Source organism: Malaclemys terrapin, chromosome 4, assembly GCF_027887155.1.
Source record: "Malaclemys terrapin pileata isolate rMalTer1 chromosome 4, rMalTer1.hap1, whole genome shotgun sequence".
Taxonomy (NCBI): domain Eukaryota; kingdom Metazoa; phylum Chordata; order Testudines; family Emydidae; genus Malaclemys; species Malaclemys terrapin.
In genome coordinates, this window is record NC_071508.1 from 83,842,122 (window position 1) to 83,854,307 (window position 12,186).

At 37.8% G+C, this 12,186-nt stretch overlaps 1 protein-coding gene across 6 annotated transcripts in view; it reads left to right on the plus strand.

The window, feature by feature from the left end:
- GPHN (gephyrin) overlaps positions 1 to 12,186 on the plus strand; it is a 453,097-nt gene that overhangs the window by 309,715 nt on the left and 131,196 nt on the right. For 3 of the 6 annotated variants that reach the window (XM_054026831.1, XM_054026833.1, XM_054026834.1), the window contains one exon: positions 9,458 to 9,514. The exons of the other annotated variants lie outside the window; for them this stretch is intronic. In XM_054026831.1, coding sequence (XP_053882806.1) covers positions 9,458 to 9,514 — 57 coding nt within the window. The remainder of the gene's footprint in view (positions 1 to 9,457; positions 9,515 to 12,186) is intronic. 6 annotated transcript variants of the gene reach the window in all.

A 12,186-nucleotide genomic window follows, 5' to 3' on the forward strand; every position in this document is an offset into this window, starting at 1 on the left:
CGGGGTAGAGGTGTATTTGACATTCATTCTGTTCCCTTGTGTGCTTATTGATTCTGTCATCAAGCATTTTATCCAATTCCTGGTTCACAGCTTCTATGAGGGCATATGGAACATGTTGCAGTCTTAAGGGTTCTGGTGTGACTTTGTCACTTACGTAATCTTATGACAATATCTTTTATTTTCCCTGAGGTCTTTGAATAAAGAATCATATTCCTGGACAAATCTATTGAACACGTTTCTGGAATTTACTATTTGATTCACCCCATGTGCCTACCAGAGTACGTGTGAATTAAAGCTCATTTTCCAACGTAATAAAGGGTTTACTGTACCCTTCAATAATGTTTAGGGTAGTCAATTATTTTTTGTCAAGGTCCAGATTTCTTGGTCAAGGTATAGTCAAGGTCCAGACTCCAGAGAAAATAATTTAAAAAATATCAGCAATAATTATGATAAATAAAAAGATTTTGGGGTTTGTTCAAAAGTGTCTGGCGGTCCAGATTTGGAGTCATGGTCTGTCTGTTGACTACCCCTGCTCTACACATTATAGGACAATTTCACTGAATTGTGTAAAATGGCCTTTAAAAATCCAAAATTGTCTGGTAGAGAATCCCATTTGCGTAGAGAAACGTCGGTAGCAGAAAGCGGGCAGTGGCATCTCTGCATCAGGGAAACATCAGAGGCAAGGCATAGGCAGGAGGGGGAATGTTGGAGTGGAACTCCACTGCATCTCATCCTATGGACCTTATACCTGTGGTGGAAGTTAAATTATTCCTTGCTGCTGTAACTACCACTGGGGTCAGGCCTCCATGTGTCAGGGAATCACAACCTCCTTTGTCCATTAACAGTCACGGTCTTTCTTACTTCCAAGTTAACAAAATAAACACACTGCTCTGACTATGAATTGGCCTTATTATCTCTCCTACTCCCTTTTTTACTTGATGTTGCATTAATTTAGAATTTCTGTCCATTTTTTTCATTATTTGCTTTCCTTCTGCAAACTGCAGCATAGCATCCACTTTTTTACAGGACATGCATTTAACGTTCCTCATTCCACATTTATCTTGTATCTGTGTAGATAGTCTACAATGATAAAAGGTACTATTGTCATGTGCAGTGGTAGAATTCTAATTTTATTCTTATGCTAAAGCATCATCTTTTTGATTGACATGACTGTTAGCTGTAAGGTGAGACAACTGTGTAAATACTCATTTCTGCAGGCACAACAGAAATAAATCTAGATCCGCCCATGCTAACCAATACAATCATGTCATTGTAACTGCTCTTTGGAGAGTTAAACCATTCTGTTTATCTGCTTCATGTAGTCCACTGATAGTCTGATCAAAGGCGTCCATCTGCATCTTATATACTGCATACAAATTGGTTACATTCAAGCTGAAAGACTCGAGTAATGGTATATTATGGCTTGCCAGCTTTCTCAAATATCCTCACCAAACTGCTGTCGCATTACCAAATTGTATTTTCAAAGGAGCGGGGATCTGAGGTTTCAGTATAATATGTTAATTTAGCTATTACTATCAACAACATAATGGATGAAACCAAATTTAGTGTCTCACTCAGAGAATCTCTAACCTCTGTGGCTGAGATTTTCAGAGCTACTTAAGGGATTTGGATGCTCAATTTCCTTTAATTATAATTAAGACTACATTTTAGTCATGGGTATTTTTAGAAAAGTCATGGACAGGTCACGGGCAGTAAACAAAAATTCACTGCCCATGACCTGTTCATGACTTGTACTATATACCCCTGACTAAATCTTTGGTGAGCGGGCGCCCAGGGATGTTGTAGGTACTCGGGGGAGCAGCCAGGGGGGCACCGTGGGTGCTGGGGGGTGGGCGGCAGCACGTGGCCCAGGACTCCCGCTGGTGCTGGGGGGCGGTTGGTGGGGCTGGCAGGCTCCCTACTTGGCTCCGCACCTCCCCGGAAGCAGCAACATCCCCCTCCCTCAGCTACTAAGCAGAGGCATGGCCAGACAGCTCTGCACGCTGCTTCCACCCCATGCACCGTCTCCGCGGTTCCCATTGGCCAGGAACCACAGCCAATAGGAGCTGCAGGGGTGGTGCCTGCAGTCGGAGGCAGCATGCAGAGCCCGCTGGCTGCGCCTTTGCCTAGGGGCCGAGGAATGTCGCTGCTTCCAGGGAGTCCCCCAAAGTAAGCAATGCCCAGAGTCCTCACCCCCTCCTGTGTCCAAACCCCCTGTCCTGAGCTCCCTCCCACATCCAAACTCCTGCTGCCACTGGTGGAGGAGGGCATGTTGGCCTGAGACTGCCCCAGCAGCAGTTGATGCGGCTCGCCCAGGGCAGCTCAGGCAGCCCCCCGGCCAGCCATACTGGCCAATGCAGAAATCACGGAGGTCCTGGAAAGTCACGGAATCTGTGACTTCCATGACCAACTTGCAGCCTTAATTATAATGGTAAGTAGATATCCAAATACTCTAGGCATATTTGAAAATCTTGACCTGTATATTGTCTCTGTGTCTCTACCCTGTTTTATCCTCCCTCTGCACTTCCGGTTGCATACATGCAGCATCCACAAAATGTAACTATGCCACAAAACTGCTTGAATTGTACGGTATCTTCCTGTTCCATTGTAAAGTTTGGGCCAACTCCAATATTCCTTGAAGTCAATGGGACTGCTTCATTTCATTTCAGTCTTCTGTTCTGTTCTGATCAGGCTTCATATCATGTTTTCAAATATACTCATCTAGTTCTGCTACTTATTGTTTATATCTTCTTCAGATTTCTGCATAAAACAAATAGATCTGATTAACTACACTGTGTACAATGAGGGCCTGATTTTCATTTCCACTAAGGCTGGTGCAAAAAAAATCAGGTCCTTAAATTGTTAGCAACAGTGACATAGTGTGTGACTTTTTTATTCTTTTATAACTCATTTATTTCTTAACATTTTTTACTACATGCTGTAACTGGCAATTTTGAACTTCTAAAATGAAGACAGTTTTGAATTAACAAAACTTTGAGAACACACTTGCAAAAATTATTAAATAGTGAAAACAATATTTTTTTAAAATGAGCAAACTAAATATTACTAACTGCAGCAGAGGAACAGGCTTTGAAAATGTAAATGAAGGATTTGTGTAGAAAGCTGTCAGCCATGTGAGTTAACTTTTCCCTGGTCTAATTAGAGCTTTTCACTTTGATGAACTTGACTGTGATAGTTAAGCTTGACTGATCTAGGGAAGTCAATAGATAAATGTAAGAAAACAGTTTACTGCACAACAGGTGTAAACTACTAATGCATTTACATAATCTGATTTATAGGAACATATTTATATTTTGTTTTCTGTTCTACATATTAACAGGATATATCTGGTGGTAATATTCACATGATTAATTGCAGAGCTGTGTGATCAATTACATTATCTTGTACCTTTAATTGCTTTGCCTGCACTCTGCATGCTAATCCGTCTCCACCATAACAACTTCTTTCTTTCCAAATTTCTTTAAATAGACACCCTTTTAAAAAATTAAAAATCGTACTACAAAAATTTTTGTTTTTCCAACTCCATTTTCCTAAAATTTGCAGTGGTTTGCGTATATGATGAAAAATATTCAGATATGGACTAATGAAAAGTTTAAGGCTCCATATTTCATGGACTATCATGAAATGAAGAAATGTTTGATTTTTATTGTTACACGCCTCCCCCTTTCCAATGGAATATACAGCATTTTTTTCTAGTCCTGGTAGGTTGTAAAATAGCTCACCTTAAAATTACAATACTGATTATTTATTTTAAAGAGTCTATTTTAGGTATATTAAAATAAATATATTAGTTATTCCTTTTTTCCCCAAGAAGACCTATTATAGTGTTGGACTCATTTACTAGTAAAGCCTGAGGCCACAGGCAGAGTGATAAGAAAAATATTACCAATTTTTAAAATAAAACAGCCCTAAACCAGTTTAAAAACATAGATGGCTTGAAGAAGAAAATACATGATGGTGTGATACAGTGCTTTATTGGCACTTAGTTGGGTTAATTTACAAAACTTGTAAATTGTAAACCACTTGTAATACAGCAATTCCAAACACATGACAATAAAACCTTTATACCAGGCCACACTATCATGGGTATGTGTGTATATGTTTGTTATGGGAATTTTCAGTCCCCTTTACTTGAAAACCCTTACCATTTATTTAGGAAGCACCACCTAATGGGTGTTTGTGGTCTATATCTTGTATGAATAAAAGCTTTTTCAGGAACAAGTTTTCTTTTATTATGGGTCAATGGAAAAGTTTTAGCAATTAATGTAATATTTTTTGCTTTTAATTAAAAAAGGAATGGATTTGCCATAATATACTAATATACTAAAAAAGTACTTATTGGCATGAGGTATTGTTTTTAAAAGAGAATTGTGAGTACAAACCATATTCTCAGTGTCTGTGCATTTCAGTTCCTCTACCAGTATTTACTGTTGTTTCTCAGTCAATCAAGGATGCGTGAGATGAGAGCATGTTTGAATAATTTTCCTTATATTGTCTAGATGTTGGCAGTCAGAATCCCCCAAGATGAATGTATTAACAGGCATTATGCAATTACTCTGCTAACTAAAATGACTTCTTGCCAGCTTCAAAAGCCTGACAGTTTCTTCCATGTTTCTCACCCATTAGTAGTGCTCAGTCCTTAGCCCAGTTTCAATTTGTCCTATATACTGTGGAACTTTGACAAATACTTTCTGAGCAGCTCATCCAAAGCCTATGGAAGTCAAGTATTACAGTATCACCTTTCTCTCGTGTGTCCTAAACCAGTTCCGTTGATGTGCAGTATACACCTGCTTCTTGATTGCCATGCTCTTATTCTCTAAGACTGCTTACACTGGCCATAAAATGGCTAAAATCTTTATGCATTCACTATTGCAAAGAGCTTTCTTTAGGTACTTTGTCTGTATCTAACAGGATGTCTGAACTGTTTGTGAATTAACCAGTATTTGTGAATTAACCAGTATTTTTAAGAGGCCTTGGAAGAGGGCACTGGTTTGGGGATGCATGTGCATATCCCAGTGCATGTTACAGGTCTGGGCCCTTTAAACCTAAGAGCTGTAGTCACAGGCATATGTTTAGAAGTAAGCGTATGACATACAGTAAACCAGGACTGGTCTATATTACAAAGTTAGGTCAACCTAAATCAACTTACTGTGACATTTTGGAAATCATCCACTGGATTCTGTCACTGCCTGCCTATAACCTTGTGGTGACTTAATGCTGTACATCTTTGGTTCAGATCCCTGATATCAATAACCTGCCCACAAGCACAAGGTCTCACTCTAGCTTTCACCAGCCCACTCCTTGCAGGGTAATACCACAGTCCTTCCAGTTCCAAGTCTCCCTAAATCTACTTCCTGAGATCTTAATTACCAGATGCTTGGACTTTTCCCCTTTGGTTCATCGCCCTGACAGTGTGAAACCACCCCACTAGTTATCAGCTGCCTTTGGCACACACACTCCATATAGTAGTACCTGCTTGGAGTAAAAATAAACAAAAGGTTTATTTAACAGAAAAACACAGATTCAAAGATTAAATAGTAAGAGAGAGCAAACATATACAAGTTACATAGAAAATAAACATTTAGAGGCAACCTCAGGCTTTACACTTCTATATTGGATAAAATCTCTTTTTTCATACAAGCTACCTATTGCCTTATTACAGTGTACCCTTTATAGGGGGGATCCAACGTTTCAAAGGCCTCAGTTTCTGGATGGATTTCACTTCAAACCCCTTCCATTTTAAAGGGCTTTGCAGTTTTTTTCTTCAGTCACTTTACTGGATCTAAGTTCTCTCAATAGCATGGTCTATGATTGAGCTAGGACACCACCTGTTTTTTCATTAGTGAGGGAAATGGAGCAAAAAATGAATATGAGTGGGAGTAAATGTCACAAAGTCAACAGCGAAACTTTCAACTGAACTTTTAACCCAAGCTGGACAGAGGATTTTCTTTTTAATATGCCACCTCGTTTAAATGCAAAATCTTTGTGTTTAATATACCAAACCACTTTATCTGTCTGTGAGGTCATCAACATGAGGCATCACTTTGAATCAAAGCACAGTAACTTCAACGCAGCCTATCCTCCTGACAGTGTTGCAAGATGTGACAAAATTGAAAATCTGAAGTCTTCATATCACACTTCAAATGTCATTCTCACAACATCAGCAACTGTACAGGAAAAAGCAACAGCTGCTTCTCTTCAGATAATGTGGATACTAACTAAAAAGAAAAAGCCTTTCCTGGATGCCAAGCTTCTGAAGAAGTGCACATTGGACATGCTGGAGGAGCTTTTTTCTGGAGATAAAAACAAAGATGACATTGTGAACCGTGTAAAGCAAATTCCCCTGTCTGATTCAGTGTGAAAATTGGAGGTAATTTATGAGGATTGTCTGTCAGCACTGCTTTCCAATCTTAAAAATGCCAAGTGTCTCTTGCAGTGGACGAATCAAGTGATTTAAGTGACATTGCCAAGGTATCACTGTTTGTTAGATTTTATAATGGTGACATTTTCAAGGAAGAATTTTTGTGCTTAATACCATTAGAAACCTACACCACAGGAGTGATCGGTTTTGCAAAGGCAAAAGGCTTTTTTGAAAAAAAAGGTTTAGATCTGCAGAAAGTAGACTTGCTTGTTACAGACAGAAGTCCCTCCATCACAGGGAAAGAGAAGGGCATTGGCAGTGATACACTCTTCATTAAATACACTTCACTGCATCATTCACTAGGACACTGTGTGGTAAGTTGTCTGGGTACTTGGAAAAAACAATGGGTATTATGATGAGATTAGTAAACAACATACGCTCAACTTCTAGCTTGCAACATTGTCTTTTTAAAGCTTTCTTTCAAGACGTTTCAGCCAAATACAGTGACATGTTGCAGCACAATGATGTTCACTGGTTAATTAGGGTGTGTATGTTAGAAGGGTTTTGTGTGCTTCAAAGAGAAATAATAGAATTTCTTTCAAACCATAAGACCAACAATATTCATGATGTCTCCTCTATGTCACAGGTAGCTTTTCTGTGCGATATTACTGGTCACTTGAATCCCCTCAACATGCAGCTCCAAGGCAGTGCAAGCAGTGTGGAGAATTTGTTTGAAAAAATGTGTGCCTTTCAGAAGAATCTTGAAATCTTTCAGACAGACTTAACAGGATAAATGTTGTACTTTCCCACATTGTGTGTTGTTGCTACAGATGAAACCTTGAGGACAACGATGCAAGAATTCCTAAACAATCTCATCAAAAATTTTAAAATGCAACTTAAGAATATTAAAATTCCAAAGGATTTTCTTTTATTTATTTGTAATCTGTTTGTTGTCTATGCTGATGGATCTTGCCCTTCTGAAGCAAAGAACATTCTTGATTCAATTTATGAAGGTGCCTTTCAATTAGAAATTGTAAGGCTCCAGAGTTCAGATGTCTTGAAGGCAAAATTCAGAGACATGGGACTTTGTGGTTTCTGGACTCGATATGCTCCCAGTTTCAGAATAACCAGAATCTAACCATCTATCTTTTAAAAATGTTTGGATCAACGTACCTCTGCAAATCTAGGTTTTCTACCATGAGCATTATAAAAACCCAACACCCCAATCGCCTGATAGATGACCATCTTCACCAGTGCATGCGCCTTGCCGTGACCTCCTACAAACCACTCTTCACAGACCTTGCCAGAGATCATCGATGTCACCTCTACCATTAGAGATTGCCACAAACGGGTAATAATATTGATTTATAAACTTTGTTAAAAGATAGAAACACTAATATTTATGTTACAATCAAGGTCTTTGTTTATTGGCAGTTGAAGTTTTGTTTTGTTTTTGTCAGCCTTCTGTGCAAACGGCCTGCCTCTTGTTAAAATTCACAAATCGGCCTGCGGGTAGATCTAACTGAGTATCACTGAGTAGACACTTACTATAGCAACAGGAAGGGTTCTGCCATTGCTGTGGGTAATCCACCTCTCTGAGGGGCAGTAGTCTAGGTCAATAGAAGAATTCTTCCAACATCCTAGTGTTGTCTACACCGGAGTTAGGTCAGATTAACTACATCTCTCGGGTGTGGATTTTTCACACCTCTAAGAGATGTAGCTATGCCAGTGTAACTTTTCAATGTAGACCAGCCCCCATGTTCACACATCATCAGCACTCCTGCCATTGTGCTTGAGCCCTGACCTGGAAATATCACCTCAAACAGGGAATTGAGTTTCCATGGTTTATTAAGTCTTTGGCTTCTCTTCTGAGATTACTAAAAGGGATGCCAGTTAATGCCATTTGTGATGTGCCTCAGTCCAGTTTGTAGTGGATACAACAATTTAGTGGCAACAACTGCTAACCCAGGCTAGATTTAGACCAGCCACTAAGAGGTGAAAAACTCTGTATCCGCTGTGCTATCCAACTCTCTCTCCTCTTTCCTCTTGCCTCTCCTCAAATGATTTAGCTTAGTTTTAATTTCAGTTCAGAAAGAAAGAGTTATATAGTTGATTCAACAGTTCTGGATGAAACTTTTACTGTAAATGCAAAAAGAACAGGAGTACTTGTGGCACCTTAGAGACTAACAAATTTATTAGAGCATAAGCTTTCGTGGGCTACTGCCCACTTCTTCGGATGTAAATGGATTTTTTCAGGTCATAGTTCATCTGGCATTTGAAAATTGTGTTTACATGTTAATAGCAATGTGAAAGGTTGGCGTAGCAACTTCATTTGTTTCTTCCATCCTTTACATAATCTAGAAAAGGATTGCTATAATTAAGGGAAAAGAACAAGGCAGGAGGAGATGTTGGGAATGGAGTTAAAATATATGTACTATAGTAAATCTAATGTTGGTCTGGCATTAAAATTTTCTGGTTGGGCAGCACAATTGTTTAATTGGGAATCTTAATGGCAGTGGCTAAAACCTCTACTTCTGAGTCATGGGCACCTGTATTTTATTCTGTCAGGTATCAGCAATGATACTTGTCAGGATTGATAGTTCCATTTACAGCACATCTGTGTTTCTGATCATATGGTTGACACCTTCTAACTTCAGTTTATACCACAAAGTTAAAACATTAACTGGAGTGAAAGATAGGATTTTTTTCTATCAGTGTGTTAGGACCTTACTTTCTCTATGAACCAAATCCAGACAATCACAAAATATTAAGTAATATTTATCCTCGAAGAAGAAAAAGAAAAAGAAGAAGAAGAAGATAGTGAATTCAGCATGCAAAGTTTTGGTGCAAAATTGGTAATATAAAGAAAAAATAATCTCAACAAAAACAAGTTTAAGATGACTTGTTAAAGCATCACTTATTCCAGAAACTAGAGTCTGTGTCCTTGTGCTCTAGAGATGTCTCAGAGAATCAAATTAATGTCTTGCATGTACTGCTAATTGATTGTGTGGAAATTTTTTTAAGTTCACTTTTTCTTTATTCTTCTGTCTTTTTACCCATCTTCCCCCATTGTAGCAAATTAGACGGCCGGATGAAAGCAAAGGAGTTGCTAGTAGAGTTGGATCCCTCAAAGTAAATATGTTTCTAACATTTATTTTGCAAGTTTTCTTCTATAGCCTTCACTTTTCCTTTTGGAGGGGATGTGAGGGAGGGAGGGGTCTTTTCCATTTCTCACCATCCCATTGTTTTAATTTCAGTATTTTTATCACTGTGGGTTCACATTTTGTTTGTTTCTGTGCTACACATAGAAGAACAAGCTGAAGGCAGGCTGCCAAGTAGTTAGCTTTGAATGTCACCCCAACTAGGAGATAACAGCCTCCATAAGGTGTCTATAATTTGGGGTCATGATTACAGGGCTTCTCCGATTGATGTCATTCAGTGCGTGTTAAGTGCCTCTTATGTATGAAAAAGACTTACTCATTTTCAGAGTATAGTTTCCCCCTTTAAAGAGTAATTAAATTGTTGTTTTAGTGCTCTCACTGTTTGAAATTAATTCCAGAAAAGATCATTGTTATGAGAATTGATTAATTTATTTAGTATTTATATGCTTGAAAATCAGAAAGGTGTGCGAGAGAGAGAGAGAGAGAGAGAGATCCATTCATCTGTGCCTAATACAAATGGAGCCACCATTTAGCTAATAGTATTAGGCCATTTCTCTGCCTTCGTTGTAAATATAAAGAGCATCTAAATCAGTGCCCACTCTTGCACAATGTATCACATTAAAATTTCTTTAATCGTACATTCTTGCTAATGCTATTGTATTTAAAAGACATATCTAAATAATCCAAATTTACCAAAATGCTGAAGGCACATAATATAGGCTACCCTGTTTAAGATTCAGCCCCAACAATAGCTTTTTAAAAATAATTTTAATATTTCACTTTTTTCCACTTTATTTCCTTTTCAGCACTTTATGAAGCACTATTTTTTTTTCCTTCTGCACTCTACTCACCTCTCCGGCCTTTTTTGGTTTTTGCTTTTTATTTTATTTTTATATGTCTATGTGTTGCCTGTGTTCCAGGAGAAGCCATCCTCTCTGTTTTCTAACACTGCTATACAGCTGCTCATTGTGAAAATGTTATTTCACTGAGCATAAAGAGAGGGAAGGAAAGGTTTAATTATTTATCTGTTTCCAGTAATGACAACATTTAAATTGATTTCAGTACAGAAAAAGAAACCAGTTTCTATTTGTTAATGCCAGTGATACCTAAAAGCATCTGTAGCATTCCTCATTGTCAATCTCTGTGAGGTTTTAGTGTTTCTTCTTTAGTTTTGGGAAGAGGTTACAGTTACAGTGCAAATGAGGGAAACACTACATTAATGATGCACTGTTGTTTCAGCTGTAGACAATGCAACGCAATATGAATTCACAGAAGGAAAAAAATGAGAGCAACACTGTTTCCACTGTGTTGTGGGACTTGTATATGTATATAACTACCTCTGATTTCTGCTTTTGAGTAGAACCCTGCATTATAACTGTATATGCTTAATGCATATACTTATGTGTAACATAAGTGTATGTATAATTTGAGTAAAAGAAAGCCTTTTAGGGTTGGGACTCAATTTTTTTTTTTAATGAGTGTTGCTCAAATGTCAATTTAAAAAAAAAAACGGGGGCTCAATTTTCAAATGTAAACACCTAATTTACAGTTCCCAGTTCTGTATCTGACTGCTCAAATTGGAGCTTAGCTACCTAAAATGCTAATTTAGACACAAGAGTCTAATATGAACATCTAAATATAGAATTGGACACTGTACCTGAGATCCCCAAGTTTGAAAATTCACCCCAAAGAAGTTTTCTGTGATTAGACAATTTTCAACAGACTAGCTTGCCAAAAATAAAACATGTAAACAATCTTCCTGATAGCAAATATCTTTAGAATGATGTGTCCATGTACTTGTATTTATCTTTCCCATACTGAAAAAAGAGCATTGTTAATCAAGAAAAATAGCTGGTTTCCAACTTCAGAGTTTACTGAGCATGTATATTTCTGTTGTGCAAAGAACTTTGACGTCTTGAAATGTTTTGCCAAAGGCAGTGAGAAATGTGTTATGCTATGATCTTATTTAAAAAAAAAAAAAAAAAAAAAAAGATAAAAAGAAAGAAAGAAAAAAGAAAAAAAGTGAAAAGAGAACAGGTTGCTTTTTCAATTCATTTTCTGATGTTTACATGTAGCTCCATCGAAAGCTGGAGGAGCTCAGAGATCACCTAGAAGGCAATGTCAAAGGATGCTCTCTCCGAGTAAATGTACGATTTCACTCGGTGATTTATTTATTTTTAAATTTCCGCTGGTTGGTAACACCAAATCTGATTGGTTTTGTCCTCTCATCTCCATCTTTTTCCTTTCTCTCTCTTTCTCCCTATGTGTTTCTTTCTTTTCTAGCTGGGGTTTCATTGTAATGTATGAGAGAATTCTAACATACCTATTGGGTTTGTTTAAAAAAAATCCTAGTGCCTTTTTAATTAATTTTGACCATATTCTGGCGGGTTTTAATGGCAGAAAATGATTAAACAACTACAAAAACTCCCTTTCCAAAATCAAAATTGTAGTTGTAGGTCATTCCTGAACATTGTAGTTAAATTAAATCCAGTAAGTATCCCCTGTTTGAAGGGCAGCCTATATCTAATAAAAGCTGTAGTTGAACTGAAAACTATGAGCTGGTTTGAGGTAATCCAGATGCATTGGCTCAGATATAGTTCTGTCCTTGAGATTCTTGGGCCCACATTTGATCTAAAGAAAAAA